General features: G+C 38.5%; 2 protein-coding genes across 4 annotated transcripts in view; both read left to right on the top strand.

The window, feature by feature from the left end:
- Window positions 1–26,579, top strand: part of LOC144664667 (uncharacterized) — a 58,631-nt gene that overhangs the window by 20,183 nt on the left and 11,869 nt on the right. The window lies entirely within an intron of this gene.
- The window catches only part of LOC144664690 (uncharacterized), a 49,695-nt gene continuing 31,997 nt past the window's right edge, over window positions 8,882–26,579 (top strand). For 2 of the 3 annotated variants that reach the window (XM_078525887.1, XM_078525886.1), the window contains exons 1-3: window positions 11,881–12,141; window positions 24,718–24,980; window positions 25,089–25,203. In XM_078525887.1, the coding sequence (XP_078382013.1) occupies window positions 12,051–12,141; window positions 24,718–24,980; window positions 25,089–25,203 (469 nt within the window). In that variant the 5' untranslated portion in view covers window positions 11,881–12,050. Of the gene's footprint in view, window positions 9,095–11,880; window positions 12,142–24,717; window positions 24,981–25,088; window positions 25,204–26,579 lie in introns of those variants that run through there. The other variant, XM_078525889.1, reaches the window with a different exon arrangement.

The raw sequence follows: 26,579 nt of genomic DNA, 5'->3' as shown, positions 1-26,579 counted from the left end.
CAGTCGTTAAAGACTTAGAAACTGCCACGTCACGCCACGTCATACACGAGAGCGCGCGCTGAGAAAACTTCATAAAACACATAGGGTAGGTAGCTGCTGCGTAAACTTCGCTTGTAGTTTCCACTCTTAAATGATTGGTGAACCCCACTTTTTTCGGGGTATATAACCTTCTATAATAAATCTCTACCGATTTACAAAAAATGGGCCAAATTTGAATGTTGAAAGTATGTTATTTTTTATTTTCTCTTCTCGCGCGCGATCAAATCAGTCGCATTTTGCAGTCTTGAATGTTCGCAAATTCTTAAGGGACCTCGAAGGCGGCAAAATCGAAAGTTCACACCAATACTGTACATTGCCAATGTTTTGCTGACGTCTTGAGAAGTGTCTTAGTAACGTCACTAGTCAAATCTAAAATATATTCAAAACATGTTGTGCAAACATTCTACTCTTTGTGACAGGCGACTGTGCGGAAATGAAAATCGACACACTTCTTGCTAAATATTAAAAATAATTTAAAGTGGAGTCCGCCTCGAAAAAATGTACCGCCAGATCACATTGCTATTTGTAGAAACCAGCAAAGCGTCTAGTTTCAAAGTTTCCCACAAAAACATTGCGTGACATGAATGACGCTACCCCTTTTATTTACAAAAATAGCTTCAACTTGTCAAAGCAACGACAGTTTTCCAATGGTGATTATTAGTACTTTACCTAAAACACATATAGGGTAGGTAGCTGCTGCGTTAACTTCGCTTGTAGTTTCCACTCTTAAATGATCAGTGACCCACACTTTTTCGGGGTATATTTAACAATTAGATTATGAGCTCGAGATTTCTATCGTGTGATAGTTGATGAGGGCGAAGCCCGAATCAACTATCACACATAGAAATCGAGAGCAAATAATCTAATTGTTTTAGTATAAATCTACTAGACGTTCAAAACTTAACAACAAAACAGGTTCTCGTTTTTATTAAATAATGATGCAAATAAGTCACACAACACGCGGATAATTGACAACTTCACCACATTGCATTGGCTTCTGTGTGCGCGTTTGCATTTCATTCACGATTTATTGAAACCGTTATATGCCCGAAACTGAAGGAAAAGCCAAGTTTTTTATTGTAAAATGACGATTGAAAGATGTACTGGCGTACAAGGGCCCTTGGAAGTCAAGTTTTTTTAAAATACGAAAACGTAAAAGATAAAAAAAAAGTTAAGCGAGTTGTTCGCAATGAAGAAACCACATTGCACTGTTTAGCTTCTGTGTGCGCCTTTGCATTTCATTCACGATTTATTTAAACCGTCGTTTGCTCGAAATTGAACTAAAATCCGGATTTTCATTGTGAAATGACAATTTAAAGATAGACTGACTTACAAAGGCCCTTAGGAAGTCAAGTTGTTTTATATGTAGGAAACTTGAACGATAAGAAATTTATGAAAAGTTGAACGATTCGCCCGCAACCTTGAATTCGCATTCAATTTTGTTGTTTTATTTAAGTCTTATTGGTGCATTAAAAAACTTGCAGGTCGAATCTGTTTAGCCTTTTTTTTACTGCTCCTCGATGGGACGATGAAACTGTGTTAGTTTGCCAGACATTTTAAACTTTATTTCCACAAAATGTCTCGGTGAAACGCATCTCTGAATGTTATAAAATTATAGATTCGCCCGCTTTTAAAAGCGAAAACGAATATTAATTGCTTTTCTTACCGTGTAAAATCTTCATTACATATTTCGGTACAGTCTTTATCTTCTCCAACATCGGCTGGAATAGTAAATAATCCAAGTATAATCATATGACGTCATCACCTGTTACCATAGCAACAGTATATGGTTGTAAATAAGAGCCATCATGGAGCTTCTAACGGTAATAGCGCAAAAATTAACTCGGTGACCCCTATTTTTCTTTATTTTATCCAATTCTACATTAAAAGGGGAGGAATTATAGAAAGTTAAAAAAAAATCTCTGGAGCAGATTTTATGTAATTACTCAAAACCATAATTTTTGACTGGCTAAAAATCCGGTCCAGAGAATTTTTTTAAATCTCACCTGTAGTTTTCTCTCAGGTCACACTATCTAATTTTGAAATAAAAAAGTGGGGTCACCGGACTTGTTTTTCAATTAAATTACTTCGCGTTTCAAGAAAGCCACGCGTGATCCACGCGCGTTTCCAAAATCTGGCCTTTACAAGATCCCGTCTTTCGCATGCGTAAACGTTGTCCGCTGGTCAATGCCCGCGATTTGTTGATTTGCTTCGAAGAATCGCTTGCTCGATTTCATCAGCTTATTATTATCAGTCGTTAAGTCGACCTGTAAATCGAAGTGCCGTTAACAAGTTTGGTTCGTTGCTATGTTTTGGAGAATTTCGATCATTTAAATCTGGCTACGTGTGCTACGCAAGGTACGTACATTTTCATTCAGCACCACAGCAAATTACCACGAACACTGGCCGTATAATTTTGTCCCGGGGGGGGGGGGGGGGACTCGCATATGAAAGTGACGGGGATGCCCGTCGTCTCGCTTAGGGGTGTAAATTTCGGTTTTTTAGTCTCGCTTAGGGTGTTGGGGGCAAAACGCCAATATATGCCAATATTTTTAGCCATAATGGTCTCGTTTAGGGTTCCACACGAAGAAATATACAAATATAAATTTCATTCTTAGTTTTTTGGTATCTTTTAGGGGTCAAGAAAAGCTTGAGCCACACCCAGATTGGTCTCTTTTAGGGGTTCTTTTCAAATTTTCCGACGAGCATCCCCGTCCGCTTCATATAGGAGTCCCCCCCCCCCCCCCTCCCACGTGAATTTTGTCACCCGCGTGGACCTTAATGCGTGGTTTAAAATGTGGTTAAATGGAAAGATGAAGTTACATCTCACCAACAATGGAACCTAAGGAACTATTCTTCTCTCGGAAATGTTTCCTGAAAGTGTTTTGCAATGGCATCAAGAATACGCTTTGTTCGAGTGACACGAGGTTTCGTCGCTGTGCTCTTGTGAGGCATGCTGAGAATCGCAAGCAATCCCTTTGTTCCGAACTTCAAATACAACTCTTTGAGATGTGAATAGAAAAGCCCACTTCCTGCAATCTTCTGAGCCATTGATTGTTTTATTGCACCATTGTCGTCCTTGGGGTCGAAAAGTCTTCCGCTGAATGTCTGGAGAATTTCGTGGCGTCGATCCAAATACGACATGCTGGCGATTGCGTGTTCAACACTAATGACTCCAGAACAGTTCACAATTTTCTCCTGGTTCAGTTGAAGTGCAGAATTAAACAGAATTTCTCTAAGAGCTTTTACGTCCTCCAAGGCATTGTGGGCTTCAAATTCTTTTTCAAAAAGATGCGAGTAAAGTTCTGATTGGTTTGATTTGCAAGATGCCGATTCACTGAGATGCAAGGCCGGGTGTTTATCTTTCAAAAGATGTTTGACAAGGATCTGACTGTCACCAAAATAAACATTCATGTTTCTTAGTTTGCTCACCTGCTTGACAATGTAAACAAGACTTGAGGTCTTTTTTTAGCACTTCCATGTTCACAATTCGTGTGCCCGATAACATCTGAGCGTCCTCTTTCTCTTTGTTTTGCTATTAATAGAAAATAACTACTTTTGTTTTGAACTCCTCGAAAGAATCTGTAACATCTTCAGTTTTATTTGTTACAATGTATTGGTCCAAAACGGAACTTACCTGTTGTGACTTAGTCATTATTTTCCTGGGGGGCTCAATGTCCTCTTCCTCAGTATCATTTTTTTGTTCCCGGGATTTTTCCTCACTTGCCTTTGCCAGATTTTTCAACACACTGAAGTATCTTTTCGACGCAAAACGACCTTTGTGGCGACCAGAATTGGCACTGACAGAATTTTTGTCGTTTTCACCGGCATAGGCCACCCATGGATGAAGTAAACTTAAGCCACAGATAAAGCCGCCCAAGGAAAGATACAGAAGTAAACGTGTATTGCATGCTTTGGTTTCGGGAATTTCGTAGGTTTGGAAGTCCACTCCGGGGTCTACACGATCGATCGTAGCGCGTACATACAATTTTCTCCTCGGCACCATGTATGCTGATCGGCAAACATTTTTTTCTTCAGATAATAGTAACAATAAAAACTTTTTGCGACTTAAAATTTCTTGAAAATGTGATTTCCTCTGAAAACTGAACAAAAATGGACTCCGACAAAAAAATTTACGCGCCGCCATGTTTGTTTATCTTCTCCATGGATTTTTAAAAATCCCGCGAGTGACGCGCGTGATTCGCGAGTTTGGACTCAGGCCTCACGCGACAGTAAAACTATTGTGAGCCTCCTTAATGTGTAAGTTAAATGAAACACGAGGAAAGCGAACGACAAACAAAAGGCGAGATTTCTTCAAGTCATAAATATTCCTCACTTAATCTCCTCTTATGTTGTCTATATCATGCAAAATACAACAAACGAATTAGGTTAATACCGAAAAGGTCCAAAGCAATGCAAAGCTGAACATTATATCATTGTACAAGGAAAATCAAGAAAGAATTTTACTGTTCTAGCAGGCAGTCCTGTAGCTAAGAATTGATAAAGTATTAAAGTTCACAGAAGTAGGGACAAAAGACTTAAAATAGCTACACGGATGGAGGGAAGATTGATCTTAAAAATATTCTCACCGTCGGTGGTTTTTAATTATATCCAAGAGAGGATCTGATTGCAATCAGAAAGAGAGAGAGATTTTTCCAGATGAGCATAAAAAAAAACTCGCTGCTAGTGTAGAAATAATAAAAGTAGCTTGAAAATATTTATTGCTAACTGTGATGCATTGGTCTTTCTTAAATTAAGGAAGTCACGTGATCGGAAGTGGTCTATTTGCGCTCCCTCGTACAAAAATCCGAAAGAGGGACTGTTTGCCGTGACAAATTTTTGCAAACGAGATTTTATATCTTCTTTAAAAAAAAAAATTCTAAACGCTTCAAAGGAAGCGTTTAGAATTTCCGGAAGAACTGCAGAGACGAACCAGCAAAAAAGGTTCAAATTTATTGATTGAGAGTAAAGGAATACATGTACTGCTCATTTACGGCTTTTCCTCGCACCCAGGTGGGGGTAGGGGGAGGGGGGGGGGGGGGGCATTGAGCAGTGGGGCTTTAATTCCTAAAGCCTGCTCTACAACTTCTTTTAGGAGGGATGAAAACCCGATGATTTACCCTCGGAGAAAGAACAATTTACATATGGCGAACAGGAATCGAACCCGCCTCCTACACTGATAGGAGGCGAGCGCTCTCACCACTGCGCCATTCCTGCTCTCCGATGTTACTGTGTTCTAAAGCAGCTCTCACAAGGACATACATGAATGGCGCTTTCTTTCGAGAAAACAATTGAACGGGAGCAATGCCCCTACGAACGTTGGAAAATGTCTTAAACGCACGTATAGCCCCCTAAACAATAGCAACCGCTAAACTAAAGGACCAGTAGAATTACAAGCTCAAGAGAGCTGCTACATTTCTGCATAACAGCATATAGCTAAAAGGGATGGATTCCTCTGTTCGCGGAACCTCTTCTTCCCCAGCTTGAGCTATGAGAATCGCGGAGTTTGAAAAATTCTATGCTGATATGTCGAGGTAACCCCCCCCCCCCCACCGTGTTGTATCTTAATTGGTTGCATGCGGGCAAAAACTTATCTGTAACATTACACAAACTAAACACCACAATCTTGCTATTGTAACTAAGTTCTATATCCTCTCTTACCTACATTTTTTTAATCGAGTGAAGATTTTTGGCCGTGCAAATTGAGAAAATGTAAGCAACCTCGTCAGAAAAATCCTCCGTTAGTAAGTTCTTCACGTCCATCATTGCAAAAAAATGGTTAAAAATAAAAAAAAACAAATCTTTTAAATTCAGAAAAAACGTAATTCGGTGAGAAAGTGAAAACATATTTTCACCATAAAATAAGCAAAGTAATATTCACGAAACGGCAAATTTTAAGGCGATATAACAAGAGAACGCCCTCTAAGTCCCTCTCTGTCCCATTATCCTCTCTTGGCAAAAATGTATATCCCTAGTACAAATATATGAATTTCATATATTTATTTTATATCTTCTCCATCCACGGGTATATTACGAACTCACAAGTGACCAGCTCCCAGTTGGCTTGATAGCTCAGCTGGTTAGAGCGCTGCACAAGTATTCGCAGAGGTCTTGGGTTCGATTCCTGTTCAAGCCTGATATCCGCAGTACAAATGTATGAATTTCATATATTCATTTTATAAATCCTCAGTGTTAGTAACTATGTGATTGTAAACAGTGCTTGAAGTCCTTGAAAACTGTTGGCGAGAAGAAAGAAAGTCATCAACAAGAGCATATTAAATCTTGATGAAAGACCAAATTCTTACAACTCACAATTAAGGAAACTTATGGCAATCAGTAAATAGATTTAACCTTTTGATCATGGTACTGTTACTTCAGTAAAGAGTGCCCACTGGATTGATAACTGAAACAGTGTGTGGATGAAAAAGTGTCATATTAGACAAGGAAATTCACAACAGAAATGAATAACGGATACTCTGAATAACACAAGTATCACCTTAATGTAGGATTACAACGAAGCATTTTAACAACGCGAAAAAAATTAACGCGTAATAAAATTAGCGCGAATTTTCGAAAAGTTTTGGTTAAATGCATGTAATCAACGTGTTTAAATAACAAAAAATTAACGCGAATTTTTGAGATTCGCGTTGATAACATGTATTGTTAATTTCCTATAATAAGGTTTATCATAAATGGAAGCCAAAGTCAACAATTCTTCTCACGATTTATTTACTGCTTTAATTAATACGCGTTTTGTAAATAGTAAATAGCGGCAATGAGTGCGCGAAAATACAGTGTCGGTGTGGGCAAAACCCAGCATCCAATTGCCAATCATTTCTTCACGAAATGTAATTTTTTCTTTAAGATATTTTCATGCCAAAAGCTAAAGACCTCTGGTGTATGATTTGGATGATGAAATTTCAGAACTGCGCGTTCTTTGGAACGCGGGTAATCACATTTTTAAATTTGCATGCAGTTAACGCAAAAGTAAGTTTAAAACGCGATTACTCACTTTCCAGCATTTACAGTTTCCAGCTATGGTCAGCGACATCCTTTACTTAATTTTCTTGAGTTTACAGCGTCTATCTATTTGATGAGTAAGTTTATTCAGGAATATTCAGTATTGGATTTTACCATACAGAAATGAATTTCGAGCCACGTTTGCCGCAATTCCAAATGGCGGATATACAACACGCACCATTTGATAAATAAGAATCGTGTGCGTAGTTTTGAAGTTTTTTGACTGATTACTCGCTTAAATCTTTTTTTTTTTCATTTTAATTCAAGAAAAACTCGAATTCCTGCCTTCTTTAAATTTGAATTTTGATTGGAGGATTCGCTCTGCAGAGATTCTATTTTCTTCAGAGAACTCAACTCGGCTTGAGTTACAAAAAAGTTTTGCTTTCTAGACTTTTCTACACCATTATATTGGCAAAAAACGCATGTACAAAACAAAACAAAATAATCGTGTGTATGAAAATTAAAACGTTAAAAAATAAAACGTAGAAAAAGTTTAGATTTTTAATGGATAGAGAACTTTTATATTGTTAAAACTGGATCGATATCGAAGCCAACTTTTCGACTTTTTTGTACCACTTCCCGTCTTCAAGGCTGTGATTCAAAATTGCAAAATTATTTCCTTTCAGTCAAATTTGCATTCTAAGAACTTCCTCTGAATAAATTTAATTTCACTTTCAGAACTCGCAGTATAGAAACATCTTTTGACATATTTTGTTATTTTCCCAAGCGTGCAATCGTCATTCTCTATCACTACATCATATAGATATATGAAACAAAGTCTTCTCAAATGCGCCACGACTGTTTCTATGCATTTTCGTGTTGTATGCTCCATAAAACTTAAAGAAAAACTTCCGTTGTATTTGTATCGATAATAAATAATTAATTACCAGAAGCGATAGACTTCCATGTGAAAAACAACGCTGGATTTCTTTTTATATTCTCAAGTTCACAAACACTGTGTTTCGGGTCATTTTTGCCCCAGCTCGAAATCAAAATGGCGGCCAATTGGCATAAAATGACATTCATGAAAACAATTGTTTTCTACCAGAATATACTTAACAAAGAACGCATTTTACAAAAAAATGGCGTTAAGCGAAAGATTGGGATAATAATGTATAAAAGCTAAACTGAATAAAATTATCAGTTTTATATTTTTATGTGTAAACAAGTTTTTATATTGTTTAAACTGGTTCCAAATCAAAGCCAACTTTGCAATTTTTTGGCGCAACTTCATGTCTTCAAGCCATAGTTTGAAGTAGCAAAATTATTTTTTTTCAGTCAAATTTGCATTTAGAGAACATCCTCCGAATAAATTTAATTTTTTTACTCTAAGAACTCACAGTATAGAAACACTCCGTTTTTTGTTTCTCGAGCGCCCAATCGTGTCACTATGTCAGAATGAAAAATTAATATTTTCATATTTTGAAACAAAGTCTACTCAAATGCGCCACAAATGTTAATATGTATTTTCATGTCGCTCGCTCCATAAACGCTAAAAAGAAAAACTTCTGCTGTCTTTGTAGAGACAATAAATAATTGATTACCAGAAGGTATAGACTTCCCAGTGAGAAGTAGTGATGAATTCGTTTTATTTTTATTTTCTCAAGTTAACAAACGCTGTATTTCGGGCCATGTTTGCCGCAATTAAAAATGCAAAACGGCGGCCACTTGGCGTGAAATGTCTGATCGATTATAACAGTAGTTTACTACACAGATATTCTTGGCAAAGAACACTTATAAAACATTTACAAGAAAATGACAGTTTTATATTTTTACGTGCAAAGAAGTTTTATATTGTTTTAACTGGATCCATATTGCAGTTTTTGGCCTTTATTATGCAATTTCGAGTCTTCATACCCTGGTCCCACAGGTTTTCTTTTTTCTTTAATTTCGCCTCAAATAGCCGCGAAGAGGCGTAAGCGAGCCGCGAAGATATAAGCTAGTCGCAGAGCGGCGAGAGACCGTTTCTTCTTTGTCGTTTGTTAACGTAAAGGGAGTTAATTTGGAAAGAAGAAAGAAAACCTTTTGTACCAGGGTAAGTCTAATTACGCTATAGCTCCAGAATAGAAAATTATTTTCCATTCAGTCAAATTTGCATTCGGAGAAGAACTTCCTCCGAATACTGATTTTGTTTTCATCCAAGAAACTAGGGCACCTCATTTTAATTATAACAGCTTTCAAATTGGATATATAGCTTTGTGGCTATGCTCAGACAAAAATGAAGTTAGCTTTTCAGAATTTAGCTTTTGCCTCCCTCATAACAGGATAGCTTGCGTCTGCAATTTCCATAGACGCAAGTTGTTTATCCCAGGCCCAGGAGCCTGGCTCCTGGTTTATCCCCATTTTTTTAAATTTCCGCACGAAATTAAAATTCTTCTTCGATTATGGCTCCTGGATCCGTCTAATTTTATCGGAGGGAAACTGAAAATTTGTCAAATTTGCATTCGTAGAAAAACTTCCTCTGAATAAATTTTTTTTTTCGCCCAACAAACAAGGGCACCTCTTTTTAATTATAACAGCATTCAAATTGGACATGAAGCTTTATGGCTATGCTAAAACAAAAAAAAAAGAATTTAGCTTTTGCCTCCATCGTGAAAGGATAGATTGCGTCTGTAATTTCCATAGACGCAGGTTGTTTATCCTCATTTTTATTTTTATTTTTAATTTACGCACGTAATTAAAATTCGCATCCATACGGGCTTAATTGAAATCCATCTAATGAAAAAGGGTAAAAATCTGCAAATTTGAAATATTTTTCTTTTCACTCAAATTCAGGTTCTGAAAGGAACTTGCACAAATAATTAAACCCTGTTTCGTGACCAAGTCTACATTCTTGTTATTCTAACTACAACGGCTTTCATATAATTAGACGTTTAATATATAATTAATGTTTCTCGAAGAAACTGACTGGTAAACATCTTTTCTTATAAAAGCTGTCTGGAAAATTCCCAGTTTTTCATTTCCGACGAGTTAATAAAGAATTACTAATACAAGTTTTTTCCTCAGATCTATTGTTAAAAATAAGACCATTGCATTTTTCTGTTCACCCAAATTCGCGGCAATCCGTGAAAAATAGTCTTCTTGGATTTTGTCTTAATCATCATTGCTTTGCCTTAACACACTCCGTTGTGTATAATTACCGGCCCCTTAGTGACATTTAGCAACGCATTTAATTCTGTTAACATATATTTCGAAAAATTAGTGCGTTAAAAATCGCCTGTAAAAAGGGCTAATTAAAGAAAAGTTGAAAATTAGTGGCAGCTGAGAAAAGCGATCGATCGACAGAACTTTCCGTACCTAAACCAATACAATACATATAAATTTACTGGGCTTTAATACTAAGTCACAAAACAATAAAATACAATTCTTTTGTTACTTTTTTAAAGAAAACATACAATGTTTTTGTTTCTTCACCTTTTGAATTCCGACATTAAACACTATGTCTAATGTATAATTAATGTATTTCGATGAAAGCTGGTACATTTCACCCTTTTTTTTCCCGACGACTTAATGAGGAATTGAAATTACAAGTTTCTTCCAGATATGTTGTTAAAAAAAGCATTAAATATCTCTTTTCATCCAAACGTTTTGGCGTTTTTTTTGAAGTGCGTGATCATTGTTTTCCTTAGCAACAATATACGTTAGCAACCCATTTAATTTTGTAAATATAGTATTCCTCTGTCTTTTATCCCCCGCAGGTGAATTGATGGGTAAAAATCACCTGTAAAGAAAGGCTAAATAAATAAAAGAAAAAGGGTCCATAGAAATGCCACCTAACTCGTTAACATTCGTTGTTGAAGCTATAACTGAACCAGTGCAACACATGTAAATAGAATGCTTTAAAACAACTCACACATTTTAATTAATGTTAAAATTAAAAGTTAAAGAAAAGAAAACATGAAAACCCATTTTTCTAATAAGCCCCCCCCCCCACCCCCCTCTAAAATTTTCATATCCCTCTGTCTATTAAGACCCCCTCCTAGTTGGTAGACAACGGCAGTTATTTGAAGAAGAAAACAAAGTATTTTTAGGACTTTATATTTATTAAGAGTTTGTATCCTGATTACTTGCATCATCTTAAATTGGACCTAGTTATAACGGAGAAAAAACTGTATATTTGAAATATTCCTATTTCTCTTTTCACTAAAATTCGGCAGCATTAATTCTGAGAGAAATTTACGCAGTTAATTAGAGCTTTCCATTAAATAACACGACATCCTGTTTATTCTACTTATAAGACCTTTGAACGTATTTTCAATGCATAATTAATGTCCCTCAAAGAACATGACTGGTAAACATTTTATATTGAAAAACATTTTTGCCTGTAAAATTCCCGATGAGTTAATAAAGAATTGGAATTAAAGGTTTCTCTCAGATCTGTTGTTTTTCAACAATTCAATATTTCTTTACTTCAAACTTGCGGCTTTCCGTAGAAAATAGCCTTCTTGGCTCAGTTTTGTATCTTAAGAAGACTCGACTTCCGTTGTGTATAATTTCCGGCTTGTTTAAGTGTCTCTCTTTAAGCAACCCCCGGCAGATGAATTAGCGGTCGGCAAACTGTAAACTAACTCGATATAAACATCCGTAGTTTTAGCCATAACTGAACCATTTTAAAAACATGTATATATTTAAAATTAAAAAAATTAAAACGAAATCTAAACAACTTTTAGCTGAAAAACACCCATCATATTTTTTGTTTACCGAAACGTCTAAGCTTCTTTCAATTATTTTGTCAGGTTGAAAAATAAAATATATTTTTCCACCATGAAAAACAATTTGTATTTTCGTGTTTGGACCCATCAGTGAAAAACTTCCGTTGTATTTGTACTTACAATGAATAATTGATTACCAGAAGTGATAGAGAAATAAACAACCGCCCACTCTCTGTTAAGTTAACAAACTTGAGCGCTGACTGCTTGTCAGTGCGTTGGAACTCACGGCCTTACATACAACTCACACCCAAGACTCCAAAAACTCGAAGACAAGGAAATATGGGCCGTTCTTTCCCAGCACTTCCTTTGCTGTTCGTCACAGTTCTTTGTGGAGGCTGGCTTCACTGCTCCACATTTGCCGACCACCGCGGTAAGCAATTTTCCATTTATCGACCTAACCTAAGCTAAGTTAAAGGGTTCACTCCTTTGAATAGCTTTCCAACTAGCTGATACAAGTTACATTAAGAACCTTTGGGTAAAATCCTTTTACCAAATGAAGGGCAGGTATCTGCAGCTAAGTCTGTTCACTCAGTGTTTGCGTAACCTGGATCAAATTAAACTTACCTGATAGTAAGTGAAAAATATTGCGATATCTAATTTGACTTTTGCACTTTTCAAAATACAATTTATATATGTTATACGGCGTTGTGACGTTGCTCTTTAAACTGGTCTCAGTGCCTACATTTATATATCTACAATAAATGCACCTTACACTCTCGCTTCAATCGAATCGTGAGCTCCGAAACTTCATTAACACTCGAAAAGGGTTACTTTGTAAACTGAAGTCAATGCTTCGAATTTTTTTAGTCAAAAGGTAATTCGCGGAATCATCCGCAGTGTAAAATTCCAGTTCTAAAAGGTCTCACACAGCATATGGACTGTGCGAAGAGGTTCCCTCCTTGAATACTTTTCGTTTAAAACAGGTTTAAATTTCACTGCAATGATACTTGAATTTTGTAACCTGAAGAGACGCTAAATATTTAGTAACGTGGCAGAATTTTTTTGGGAACAATCCATTTTTACAAAGAGTACGAGTTTGGAAGGCGATAAGCATTTCCAGAAGTTTCGGCTTTAACCTCCAGCATAGTTTATGCTACCGGCAATCATTTTCGACTTTCTAAAAACCCTCTCTTCCGACTTTATAAGATTCATCGCTCGAAGGTCTCTCTTGAGCCAAGACAGAGAGCAGTCGACTTGTCCAGAGCAATTCTACTATCATTTGAGTATTGTGCGAACTGAATCGATAGCTTCAATGCTTAGCCAGAGAAGTCGCCGGAAGCTTTGTGTTTATGTTTGATAAGACGTAGACGGAGGATGAAACGCAGACACTTTTACAGTTAAAAAATTAAGCCATAAGATTCTGTTTCTCCGTTCTGTTGTTTAAATGGCCTCCGCCTCCCAAAAACATGCATTTTTTGTCGTATCTGAATTTCTTAAATATCTGAAAAAAATCCGATCTAAATGGCTTGAAAACAAAATCTACAACGAAAAGAACATAAAATAACGCCTTACACCTTTCCCATGGACTTATTTTTAGAACGTTTCTTTGAATTCTAGCTGTGTGATGGTTTAATGGCGGCACATTTTCCTTTCGAGTTAAAGATGTTATTTCTTTAAAGACACTGCAACTATTAATTTGAAAAGTAAATTGTCGTAGAACTTTGAGGGTAAGACAGATTCAGCGAAATTTAATATAACAGAAAACAAAACCATTTAGGTCGATTTTTTCAATTTTTCGTATTTTTTTATTTTTATTTTAAGAATGAAAAGTCACTCGAATCTTAAAACGAATAAAAGGGGAAGTCGCTAATAATAATCTTGCTCGATGTCGCTCGATAATTATTCTGTCACCTGCGGGCACGTAGCGACGTTTGAATTGAATTTTTGAGCGGGTTCTACAGCTTAAAATGTTCGAAAGCCCAAAAGCTAATAGCGTCGTTGTGACAGGTCATAAATCTCAAAACGCCTTGTATTTTTTTACTTTGAACGAAATGTGTTAAAACCAAAAATTACGCAAAAAATTTGAAATGTCTAAATGGTGAAATAAATTCACCATGTAGTTAAAAATTTCAAAATTTTCAATTACAGCAGAATTTTACGTCGGTGACCAATTTTTTGAATTTGACCAATCAAACAGCGTTGTAGCGAAGATGGTAATGGCAACGATAATTGAAAGGAAATTCTAAAAACAAAATAATTAGCCAAATACAGGTGAACACATTAAATACGAGAAGATGCCCAAAACTAACATAAAAAAGTTTGTAGATCGAGTAACGGAAAAAAACCGTACGGCCCCGAATATCTGATAACATATATGAATATCTGAAGAAAGCTCTGATCTAAATGGCTTGAAAACAAAATCTACGGCGAAAAGAACATAAAATAACGCCTTACACCTTTCTCATGGACTTATTTTTAGGGCGTGTCTTTGAATTCTAGCTGTGTGACCGTTTGATGGGGGCAAATTTTCCTTTCGAGTTAAAGATGTTCTTTCTTTAAAGACAGCGCAACTATTAATTTGAAGAATGTATTGTCGTATAACTTTGAGGGTAAGACATATTCAGCGCAATTTAATATTACAGAAAACAAAACCATATTTGTCGACTTTTTTCAATTGATTTGTTTTAATTCGACCAATCAAACAGCGTTGTAGCAAAGATGGCATGACAACGTGTAATTGAGAGGAAATTCTAAAAAATAATAATTAGTCAAATACAGATGAGCACATTAAATATGAGAAGATGCCCAAAACTAACATTAAAAAGTTTATAGTTCGAGTGACGGAAAAAAAAGCGTAGGGCCCCGCGGCTGATTGATGCGGATTCAAACATTTTGTTGCCGTATTAAGTCTAATTTTTTCTCCAGAAATGAGCGATAAAAGTAAACATTCCGACATCGAAATCTGTCTGACTCGGAACTTCTTCAACTACCACCAACTCACTTCAAAAACCATGAAAAACGGTCAAAACTACTCGCAAATGCGCAATTTTATTAGAAGCCAACAACAAGCAAGCGCTGTCAAAGAAAAAAAACTATGAGATGAAGGTTTTTTAGAGACGGAAGGTCATCGACATTTCACAAGATGTTCTCGACAGCCTTCTATGCAATTATATATCAACCCAAAGAAAAGCACAGAATACGAACCTGACACGATGTCCTCCTTCTCGCGAAGAATCCAGTGATAAGTGGGAGACAACAACGTAAAGATAAATTAAACGAAGATTTCAAGGTTTCAAGAGAAGTCCCAAAATCCAAACGTCGTCAAAACGGGTAAAAGGAAAAATCCAAACTCCACAACAGCCCTGACAAAAGAAGACGATGAACGCATCTCCCGAAGTACTTTAACATAAGATGTGGTTTTTGCTGACGCTCCACTTCAAGGACCGTGCAACACACGAAGCAAGGAAGATGAAATTTGGCGCCGCGGCATCACTCTGAAGAAAGATGAAACCATTGGTGAAGAATACCTGGACTGGACAACCGAGAGGGAGAGCAAGACCCGCCACGTCCGAAAGCGTACGAAACAGGCGACTAAAGGGGTCGTGTCTAACTTCAAAGAGTATGTTTGCAGGAGATCAGAAGAAGCCAAATAACAAGAAAGCCCGTTCTTCCTGACTGTTCGTCACCGAAGAAAACCAAAAGATCAAATTTGGTTGATTAACAGCCCCATGGCTAAGAACAAGATTGGCAAGTTCCCTTCCAGCGCTACGAAGAATTTACCAATGTGGACAAACGGCAAATTCGCCAACCATTTCCGATCGTAAAACAGTATTAAGACAACCCATCCTTTGTTGCATCGTCTCGACCGTTACCGTGGAGTTGTAAAACCCACTACAACATTTGGTCCGCCGAACTGGATGACACAGAAAAGCTACGAATGTTGTGTGAGGAAGAGAGTGATGCAGTTAATTAAGAATGCAGGATTCAGGATTGCAAGCAAGAAAAAAAGAAAAGCGAAGTCGCAAATGACGCGTCTGTTAAATTAAGTGGCTACCGTCCTGGGTGAAGATAATAACACATTTGAAACAAAGGAGCTGCTGCAAAACAATTCAGGAACAACAGGAAAATACTCTTATGGACATGGCCCTTTTGGAGAATGCATGCTTATCGCCAAAAGCATGATGACGATGTGTCGGAGAAAGCTAGTGACGAATCTGACGAACTGGTCGAACAACGAAACTGGTGTATCTCGAAACTATGCCTGCTCGCTCGCTGCTGGCGTCGCTCACTTAAGTTAAATCGCGTCCAGTTTAGACGCTGGCAGTGAAGCATCACAAAGACGGAAAGACAAGGAAAAGGCAAACATGTGAGCGCGTTTACGGGGGGATCGGTTTGAATGCAAATCACAGAACTAGAAAGCAAGGATAAGGAGCTTCAAGCTGTGAACAAAGAGATAAACAAACGACGCCAGGAGTTGAAAAGCGAAATCGAGAAGAATTGGGCCTAGAAGAGGAAGTTACTGTTGGGTATCACCAGCTCACACCGCAGCAAGCAAGTAAAGTAAACAAGTAAACAAGCAAGAAAGCAAGAAAGTAAAGCTTCAGAAACGGAACACACTGCTCCGACAACTTGGACCACGTGCACTCAGTTGAAAGACCATAAAAGGATTAGGATATTCTTTGGAAGCATACAAGGCGGCAAAGCACTTATTTCGGAAATATTGAGGGAGCCGAATGCAAGTTCAGACTCACTTAAATGAACTTAAAAAGCTACAACCGATCAAGGACAACAATGCTAAAGAACTGGAAACCTTCGCCGATATCTTAAAACGGGCTGTTGAAAGAAAACGGCCAAAGATCAGATTTAGAAGGCAGAGCACTACACACAACGATCCTTGAGAAGATCCCCGATCGTTTACTGGTACAATACTACAGATGGTTAGACGAGAACAAGTACCAAGATTTCCTCGAAACATTGCAAGACTGGGTTTGCGAAGAAGCTGCATATCAAGTACAAGCCACCGAGAACTAGAACGAAATTTTTAATTCAAGATCGCAATGAACAGCTACGGAATGGTAAGCATCATCCTTCTAGAAGGTCTTCCCGAAGCTACTTTGGCGACAGGAATGTAAGATGAAATCAGACGTATTAGGTATGTACCGGAAATCATTCTCCGATGAAGTGCGAAGCATTTCAAAAACTTTCCGTTGACGAAATATGGCAAACGATGAAATGGTTTGGACTGCGCTTTCGATGTTTGGCGGATAATCATCATGGAAAGACCTGCCCAAGAAGCAAGCAATGCGGCATAAACGGATGCAAAAGTTCTTATCAGAATCACCTTCACTATAAAAAATCGCCGCCTCCTCGATCTCGTCTGCGACCAAAAGCAGAATAATGCATCCTTCCTTCGATCTGCAGCCACCGGTCAGTGGAAATGAGAGACCGAGAGCAACCATGGAGGCAAATAGTTAGAGTCAGTCAGTTACTATGGAAACGTTTGAGAATCAAGAGAGACAACAGGAAGTGGCGGTACGAACCGTACCGATCATTGTGAACTGTCTGTTAGATAGAGAAACCAACACAACATAAGTGAACGAAGATGTCATTAACGAACTTTGTCTAACAAGCGAGAAAAAGCCAATCACAGTCAAGGTAGCAAATAATCAAACCATCCGCTTTATGTCAAGCACATTCGAGATTGGCCTTGAAAGTACCGACGGTCGGGTAGACACCAAAAAAATTAGCCAAGCCTTCAAAGAAAATTTGCGGAAGCTTGTAAGCTGTTAATTGGGTCAAGAACCAACAACGAAGGAACCATTTGAGAGGAATCCCATTCCCAAGGCTCGCAAATGGAAATCGAATCGACGTTCTTCTTGGAGCAGACCATTACGAGCTCATGAATTCGATGAAAGAAGTGACAGGAGATCCGAATGAACCGTGCGCAATATTTCGCCCCCCCCCCCCCCCCCTGGGATGAGGGGGGGGGGAGATTCAGAATCTGGACACAAAAGAGAAGCACTTTCCTGGATTTCATCATCCATTCCGTCTTCAAATTATAAGGAAAAAACGACTTTCGCTTTACCAGAGAAGGACACCTCAGAGCTTAAGAGGAGATTTGTAGAAGAATCCGACAACGTCCGGTAATGCTATGAAAAATTGTTCGCTTATCCTTTGCATGAAGGTAGTCCTTATTAAAACTAAAAACGTTATGTTGTTTTTTTCTTCAAATAGTTTTATTTTTCTGAGAAAAACGAAATTTTCGATTTGACATCTAGACTCGTCTAGACTCGATTGAGAGGGTACAAATTGGGTTGAAAATTGACCATTTTCAATCGATTCGTATGTCAAAACCATCACGCGCAGAAAAAAATAAATACAACCGGTCTATTGCATGACTCTTCCTTGTCCAAATAAGCATAGTTTCAAGAGTTTTGGTTTAATCTAATTATTTTACGGTAAACAAAACCAGACTATTCTCACGCGAAATGAAAGTCGGTCGGTCAAAAGAATCGTCATTTTCACTATGTGCCTTATCTCAGAATTCCTTGAGATAAATATATTTCAACTGTAGAAGGATGATACTTTTAAAATATTTAAAGTTTTGTCTGGGTAAATGATTAAGCACTTGTCAAAAAATTATTCAAAATCGTACAAAAACGACACAAATCACGCAAGCTTTCGAATGCGTGACCAAAAGTATTACCACCGTATTTGTTCTTTAAATCAATTTAGTCGCAACACTAGCAATACCAAGGCATAAATCATAATAAATATGTTCACCTTTGCTTGATTATGATATCCTGTCCCATGCAATACGTTTTTTCCTGTCATTTCTTCAATGGCTTCCCGTTCAGTTCGCATGCCGCTTGTCGAATCCGTCTGCGACTGGTGAATTTGAAGCAACCACCGATACGAGTTTAACCAAATATGTATCGTCATGATTAACAAGCCCTTTTTGTGTTACTTGATTAAGCCATATTTCAGGTTATAGCCGGCAAAGCGTTTTCGATAAGCCACTTTGCAGTGCCTGTTGGCCCCGTTATTATTCCAAGTGAAGTATAAATTTGCATACTTTCGAGACAAGCGTGACAGTTTTTTATACTTAGGGGGTGGGGTGAGGAAGGGTCTTAAATTTTTAGATGAATCAAATGCTTGAAAACGTTTGGGGATGAATTGTCACAAACTAATACCGCATTTACATGGGGATGTAAAAGAATTTCACAACGTCAAACCTGACCCCACGGGAACAAGGATACCAGTTTTCTGGAATATGACATTTGATATTTCTCTTCCTACATCTCTATCTCCTTTAGAAGTCTTCCCTTTACTGTGATAAGCAATCTCGTGAGGAACTTTGCTTGTACTGGAACTTTTTCGCCATCCAATTCCAAGCTCGGATCGATGAAAGGGACAGATAGTAAAATCGCGTCGATCATACGAGCAAGGACTGCCAACTATCGTTTTAAAAGAACAAGAAACTTCTATGAGACATCAAGTGCAGCGAGAACATGTGGAGTTTCCAACAGTTCACCAGACAACTGAAGAAAAAAGCACTTTACGGGGACTGTGTTGTGCCGGTTGCTCCACAAATGGTTCGTGAGAAAAAAGAAATCATTCAAACATCTATAATCGAGTTTAGTAAATTAAATTAGTCTCGTCTCCTAAAAGTAAACAACGTGAATTCTCGCACACACAAGGTCAATTATTTTACTTTGTTGTTTTGGAGAATAACGAAGTACATAACTGAATTATATGGTTTTTATGGAAGGAGCAACCAGAAATTAGTAGATTATAGACTACCACCAAACCGGAAACGAGAAGCAAACGACTTTTAGAAAGTCTAACTTTAATAGATTACAACACTTTTTCCTGACAGCGGCTTTTTGTCAATACTTTTACGGTTTTTCTCTCTTTGATTTTGAGCGTAAGCAGAACTTATAAGTAAAGTAAATCACGTAGCAAATACGAGTTTGTGACAATTCATCCCCAAACGTTTTCAAACCATTGATTCGTCTAAAAATTTAAGACCCTTCCTCACCCCACCCCGGCCCCTAAGTATAAAAAACTGTCACGCTTGTCTCGAAAGTATGCAAATTTATACTTCACTTGGAATAATAACGGGGCCAACAGGCACTGCAAAGTGGCTTATCGAAAACGCTTTGCCGGCTATAACCTGAAATATGGCTTAATCAAGTAACACAAAAAGGGCTTGTTAATCATGACGATACATATTTGGTTAAACTCGTATCGGTGGTTGCTTCAAATTCACCAGTCGCAGACGGATTCGACAAGCGGCATGCGAACTGAACGGGCAGCCATTGAAGAAATAACAGGAAAAAACGTATTGCATGGGACAGCATATCATAATCAAGCAAAGGTGAACATATTTATTATGATTTATGCTTTGGTATTGCTAGTGTTGCGACTAAATTGATTTAAAGAACAAATACGGTGGTAATACTTTTGGTCACGCATTCGAAAGCTTGCGTGATTTGTGTCGTTTTTGTACGATTTTGAATAATTTTTTGACAAGTGCTTAATCATTTACCCAGACAAAACTTTAAATATTTTAAAAGTATCATCCTTCTACAGTTGAAATATATTTATCTCAAGGAATTCTGAGATAAGGCACATAGTGAAAATGACGATTCTTTTGACCGACCGACTTTCATTTCGCGTGAGAATAGTCTGGTTTTGTTTACCGTAAAATAATTAGATTAAACCAAAACTCTTGAAACTATGCTTATTTGGACAAGGAAGAGTCATGCAATAGACCGGTTGTATTTATTTTTTTCTGCGCGTGATGGTTTTGACATACGAATCGATTGAAAATGGTCAATTTTCAACCCAATTTGTACCCTCTCAATCGAGTCTAGACGAGTCTAGATGTCAAATCGAAAATTTCGTTTTTCTCAGAAAAATAAAACTATTTGAAGAAAAAAACAACATAACGTTTTTAGTTTTAATAAGGACTACCTTCATGCAGAAGATGAGCGAAATCCCTGTATTTTAAGAATTGCCGCAAAAAACAATTTTTGTTCGATTCTTCTACAAACTTGCTCTTAACTGTTTGCTGAAACGTTTGTAGGACTTTCGGTATCGGAATCATCCGATTGATCAGCAGCGGCTTACACCAAAGGAAAAGTTGGCATGGGATAAAGTCAACAAATCATTGAAGTTTAATGGCCAGCATTACGAAGTAGCTGTTTCGTGGAGAGACGAAAGACCGCAGCTACCGAATAATTTACCGGTGGCAGAGAAAAGATTGGTGTCCACTGAGCAAGGATTAATAAATAAAAAGAAGTAGCCGTGGCTTATGAACAGATGCTTAACGAATAAGAAATACATCCGAAGGATTCCTAATGATGAGCCAGCACCCGACTGCCAGACCAAAAACCCCAGCTACCGAATAATTTACCGGTGGAAGCGAAAAGATTGGTGTCCACTGAGCAAGGATTAATAAAGATAAAAGATGTAGCCGTGGCTTGTCAACAGATGCTTAACGAATAAGAAGTACACCCGTCGCGTTCCTGATGATGAGCCAGTACCCTACTCCCAGCGGCTTCTTCCACATTTCCCAGTAGTGCGACCAGACAAAGGCGACAACCAAAGAACGCATAGGGCTTGACGGTTCAGCACCCTTCACGGGAAAAAAGTTTGAACACGTAGTGGACCAAAGCTGCAAAGAGATTTGTTCTACACACTCCCTAAGCCCAGGTTGGTGACATAAGTCAGATATACCATCAGCTAGACTTGCGTGAGGACGACCAACCATAACACCCTTCCTTGTGGCGTGATTTGGACCTCCGCAAAGAGCTAGAAGTGTATCAATTTCTCCGATTCGTTTTTGGTGGATGATGTTGTCCCCCCTACGCGCAGTTTTCCTGGAAAAAACACGCAGAGTTCCACCGAGAAGTCTACCCATCAGCGGCTGATGCAGTAAAAAACATTGTTAGATAGATGATCTCAGGCCGTCAGTAGATCCCGTAGAAGAGGCCATAGAGACAAGATGCCAGTTGACCGAGATTGGGACAAAGCCAGGTTTTGTTTCGAAAGAGGGTTATGAATTTCCCCGAAGTGTTGGAGGAAGTGATTTCGAAGAGGATCGCCCTTCCGAAGTTGATATTGAGAAGAATCCGTTTCCCTTCACGAGAACGTTGGGCGTGTCATGGTCTGCACAAAACGATCTGTTCCTGTTTTATTACTCTTTTCCAGATCTTTGAGAATACGAGGACAAATGTTCTGAAGAAAACAGCAGCGCTTTTTGACCTGCTTGATTTTCAAGCCCCGTTCGTCGTTAAAGCCAAAATGCTCGTCTAGCAAGCTTGGGCAGAAGCATTACAGTGGGATGACCCAATTCCATCTAAACAAAAAGAGGAGTGGAAAAATTGGTTCATGACAGCATATCAAGATTCTTCAGTGTTTAAAAGAGACAAATACAAAGGAAAGCTCTATGACTCTGCAAACATTCTCCCACGTGTCCGTCTACATCAGACACGAATACGAAGATGGAAATGTTACTACTCGTCTTATCACATCCAAGACCTGTTTAACTCCGTTAAAAACTTTGAGCATTCCTAGGCTTTTGCTTATGGGCGCTCTCATCGGTCTACCGTTGGCAAATCAAGTTTGCTCTTTACTCAAGATCCCGACTAGCAATGTCACACACTGACTGGACAGCATAAATGTCGGCTTTTGGATTGGAGAACAGAGCATGAATACAAGCCATTTGTTGCTCACCGCATTGGCGCGATCCAAGAAACATCTAGCCCTTAACAATGGCGTTACGTACCGACAGACTTGAATCCGGCGGATTTTGGTGTCAGAGGAATGACTGCGAGAGTGCGAGAGTACGAAGTGGTGGAACGGACCCAATTTCTTAGACTGTCCTGAAGCTGTATGGCGGCACTGAACGTTTGGCAAACCGTCACGGGAAGCTATGACCGACAGAGTCATAGCTGCAGAATAACGAAAGTCTAACAAGCTAAAGCGTCCTTCAGGTGTTGACCAACCAACGCGAAGTAGACAGACAACTTTAACGAAGGAAAGTGGCGTTTAGATACCCACAAGACACTCAAAGTGGTATAAAGTCAAAGCAAAAGTAGAGTTAGGTTGGACAGTCTTTGGTAAATGTGAGAAGGTTGGTACAGCAATTCTTTAGCAGCTACCAAAGACCAGTAAAGAAAGTGCAAGACGCTGAGGACTGAGTTTGCTAGTAGTAGAGAGAGCGTGATGGGATATGGTGAAAAAGTGGAGGACGGCGTGGAGTTTGCATACCTAGCAGCTAATGAAGACAACGAAAGCGGCCTCAGTAAAGATATTGTGAACCGGCGGAAGGCACGCGGTGCATTCCAGAGATTAGTGAAGGTGTGGACAGCTAGCCAGAGGAATAGGAAGGAGGACCAAGATACGCCTATTTCAGTAAGACTTAAGTTCGATTCGAGATGAATAATAAGGAATACATGGCAGCAAAGAATATCAAAGAAGACAGAGGTTGAGTTGGCAGAGACCAATGACATCAGCTTCGACGTACGACGAAGACAATGGAACTGGTTAGGAAACATACTCAGGAGAGAGAGTGAACGACTGTCTTACGGCATTAGAGTGGACACCAGAAGATCGAAGGCGAGCGGAAGACGAAAGACTTCTTGCATTTGTAGAAGGATTGTTGGGGAAAAGAGAAAAACGACAGGGTGGAAGAGGTGTGGCAAGGAGCAGGGAGTGTTGGTCAAAGAACGTGACGGTCTTAAGCTTCTGCGAACAAAAATGATGTTGATGATGAGCGATTCCACCTTTTAGAAAATTCCCTCTGTTAGAGTTTTTTCGTCTTAGTAAAAAGACCATTTGCATTATGACGTAAATGCGCAAAGATATCTGGTACTTGTCGTAAAGTTCGCTGAAATTTTGAGTCGTCATCAAGCCCGCTTGGCCATGAAAATCGTGATGGAGGTAAAGACAATTACTCTCACCGAAGAAGACGTCCCTGGGGCGTCATTTTAATGTCAAAAAGCAAGCTGTCAGTATAAAATAAGTCCGTTAAAATGAAAGACAATTATACAAGAAATTGTATATTTGCTGGATTGCGTTTTATAGTGAAGTTTCAACGAGTGTTTCCTCCATTCGAGTCTCAGTCGCGCGGTTGTTTAAAACTTTTGCTTTCAAGGTAATAATTTTTTATTTTCAAACATATACGAAGACGCACAATTTTACCTTTTCTTAACATTGGGGAGTACATGATGTGTACACTCGTAAAAATCTTTGAGACTCGTCCCTTGAGTCCCACAAGTAATCGTTCATCAACACTGACAAGATTTTGTAAATGAAAGTATTAATATTTGCTCGCACGGCCCTTGCTCGTATTGAAAACACTACTCCTAGAGTTGCCCTTTCAAGCAATCTGTTTCCAGTTCGCGAATTTTTGAAGCTGTGATTATTATTGGATTACAAAAATTTACGAAGAGAAGTTGTCGTCCTCGAAGAATGAATTTCGACCAAGTAAACTCCGCCACACAACGTACATGACGTACTTACGTGAACGCGAACAATATTTGTCTGTCTTGGTTAAAACACAGAACTCAGGTAGATTTTCATTCCAAAGCTATCATCCTGTTTGCCATATTTTTGACAGGTAACTGAAAAAATAAATGTATAAACAAATTTCGAAGCTCAACTTCAAAATGAAAGACCTGGAGGTCCACATTCGCACTTGGCTGCCCTTAGCCAACCATAAGCCAGAAATGGTGTTTTCCCGTGAAGTTAACTGCAACTACCAGAAATCTTTGTGCATTTACGTCATAATGCAAATGGTCTATTCCACCTTTAGGGATTCCCATCTTAGTAACTTTCCTCTTTTCAGAGATTCCCCCTTAGTTAATTACCCCTTTTAAATATTTCCCTTTTAGTGAATTTCTCATTCCCATTCCCTGTTACTTTTTGATTTAAAAATACCCACCTCTTTATAGTATTTTTTATATCTTAGACTTGTGGTATTTATTGTTTTTAGGTCTCTGCCGTCGTCTTAAATTTGACGTAGTGATTGATGGATACGCTCTGAAATGGCATGTTTTTAAAAACCTATCATTATTTCCGGTATCGTCAATACGCACTGCCTGTAAAAGTCAATGCATAATGGATCCCGCATGTGTATCCGTGAACATCGGTCCACCAACTGAAGGCAGGTTTATCTGTGAATTAAGCGATTCAGACCACACACATCACCCTTTAGATGTTAAACGACGGGAAGGCTTCATGTATATAGGCACTGAGGTAATATATTTTGGTTACTTGGCAAATTTCAGATGTTAGAGTAAAACGCCAGCGCAAAACCAATGTTTAAAATAAAAGAACTTAAAAGTTGTCCTTTTTTCTCATCAGAACCCTTGCTCCAGTAGCCCATGTCTTCATAATTCGATCTGTCTGAACGGATATACAGACAAAGGATATCTGTGTGAATGTCTTCCTGGTTACACGGGAGAAATATGCGAAAAAGGTAAAGCCAACGGGCGTTAACCAGTACAATAGGCCATTTCCGAGTTACCCATTGCCTCTGTTTTAAAACGAGTCTACGTGCGAAACCATTCAAATGAAAATGAGTTTGATTTGCATGAAACTGGACCTGTTGGTGAAACTCATTTTCATATGAATTGTTTTGCACGTAGACTCGTATTGAAACAGAGGCAAAGGGTAACTCGGAAATGGCCTATTGCTGTAGGACTTTTAGATGCTTCATTTGTTTTACGTCAATTGCAAAAGGCCCGTTTACATTTTCCTTTACAAAAATGAAAATGAGTTAACAAGAAATTTCTAATATCTTCTAAGAAAGGGCAAGGCTGTCTTCTATGGCAGCTGCACAATCGTCTGCTCCACGGACTGACAAAACTGCCCGGAGTTCTGTAGCAAAATGTAAAAGATAGATTTTGGCCACACTGCGCGTCTATGGGACGGATATGAACTCTCAGCTGGGGCGCTGTTTAACAGATTGATAAACGGACTCCCCGGACTTAATTGGAGAAGGGGGAGGAAGGAGGGGGAGCTTGATAGAGTACAGGCTCACGTAAGGAACTCGTTACTAAGAGACATAAGAACATAGAGGATAGTAAATGGTTGCGCGGAGATATGAAATTTATCTTCGATCAAGTGTGCAAAATATGGTTTTCACTGTCACGCCACAGTCACGCCACGAAAAAATAAATCCAAAACTATTGAGACAAAAAAATCAAGAATATCACAGGTTGAAAAAAAATTATATCAACAAACCTTTTTCCAAGTCTCAGGTCAGTATATTGTTCCGTACATGAGTTATCCGTCAAAAAGTTTCACGCAAATTTAGGGAGCACAGTATGGAAACTTCATGCTGGAGTCCAACTGGTTGGACTCCAACCGCATGGCCGCCGGAAATCAATGGAAAGATCTGGCTTTAAATTTTGCTACAAAAAGCGGTCAAATAACCCTCGTGAACAAGTAAACATTCACATAAACACTTCTAGCAAAGCCTCGACTGTTCAGATTGTTAAAAATCGCAAGATAAGGCATTTTTTTAAAGAGAACATGGCAGCCTTACGGTGGCCATCTGGTATCCGGTCGTTTCGAGACAAAGTCGTCATACTGAACTTTTCTCATACTGAGTTTGTCTCGAATCGACTTTACATGTGTCACGAATCGACCTCGACTTGTCTCGAAACGACCGTAAACCGGCCATCTTGGATCTCGTCTGGCGTGAAACTCCGAAATTGAAAATGCTCTATCTTAAAGACGGCGATTGCTATCGAGCTAAAAAGCATTAAAATGATATATTTTGGGGACGTCTAATAGCCAGTGAAGGATAAAAACTCAGGGGTCTTGCGATTTCTGGATTTTAGATTTTGA

The sequence above is a fragment of the Oculina patagonica genome, chromosome 9, assembly GCF_052425735.1.
Source record: "Oculina patagonica isolate OP01 chromosome 9, crgOcupat, whole genome shotgun sequence".
In the NCBI taxonomy this organism is placed as follows: Eukaryota; Metazoa; Cnidaria; class Anthozoa; order Scleractinia; family Oculinidae; genus Oculina; species Oculina patagonica.
Note: the sequence above shows the minus strand (reverse complement) of the source record. Positions and strands in the feature narration are given on the sequence as shown.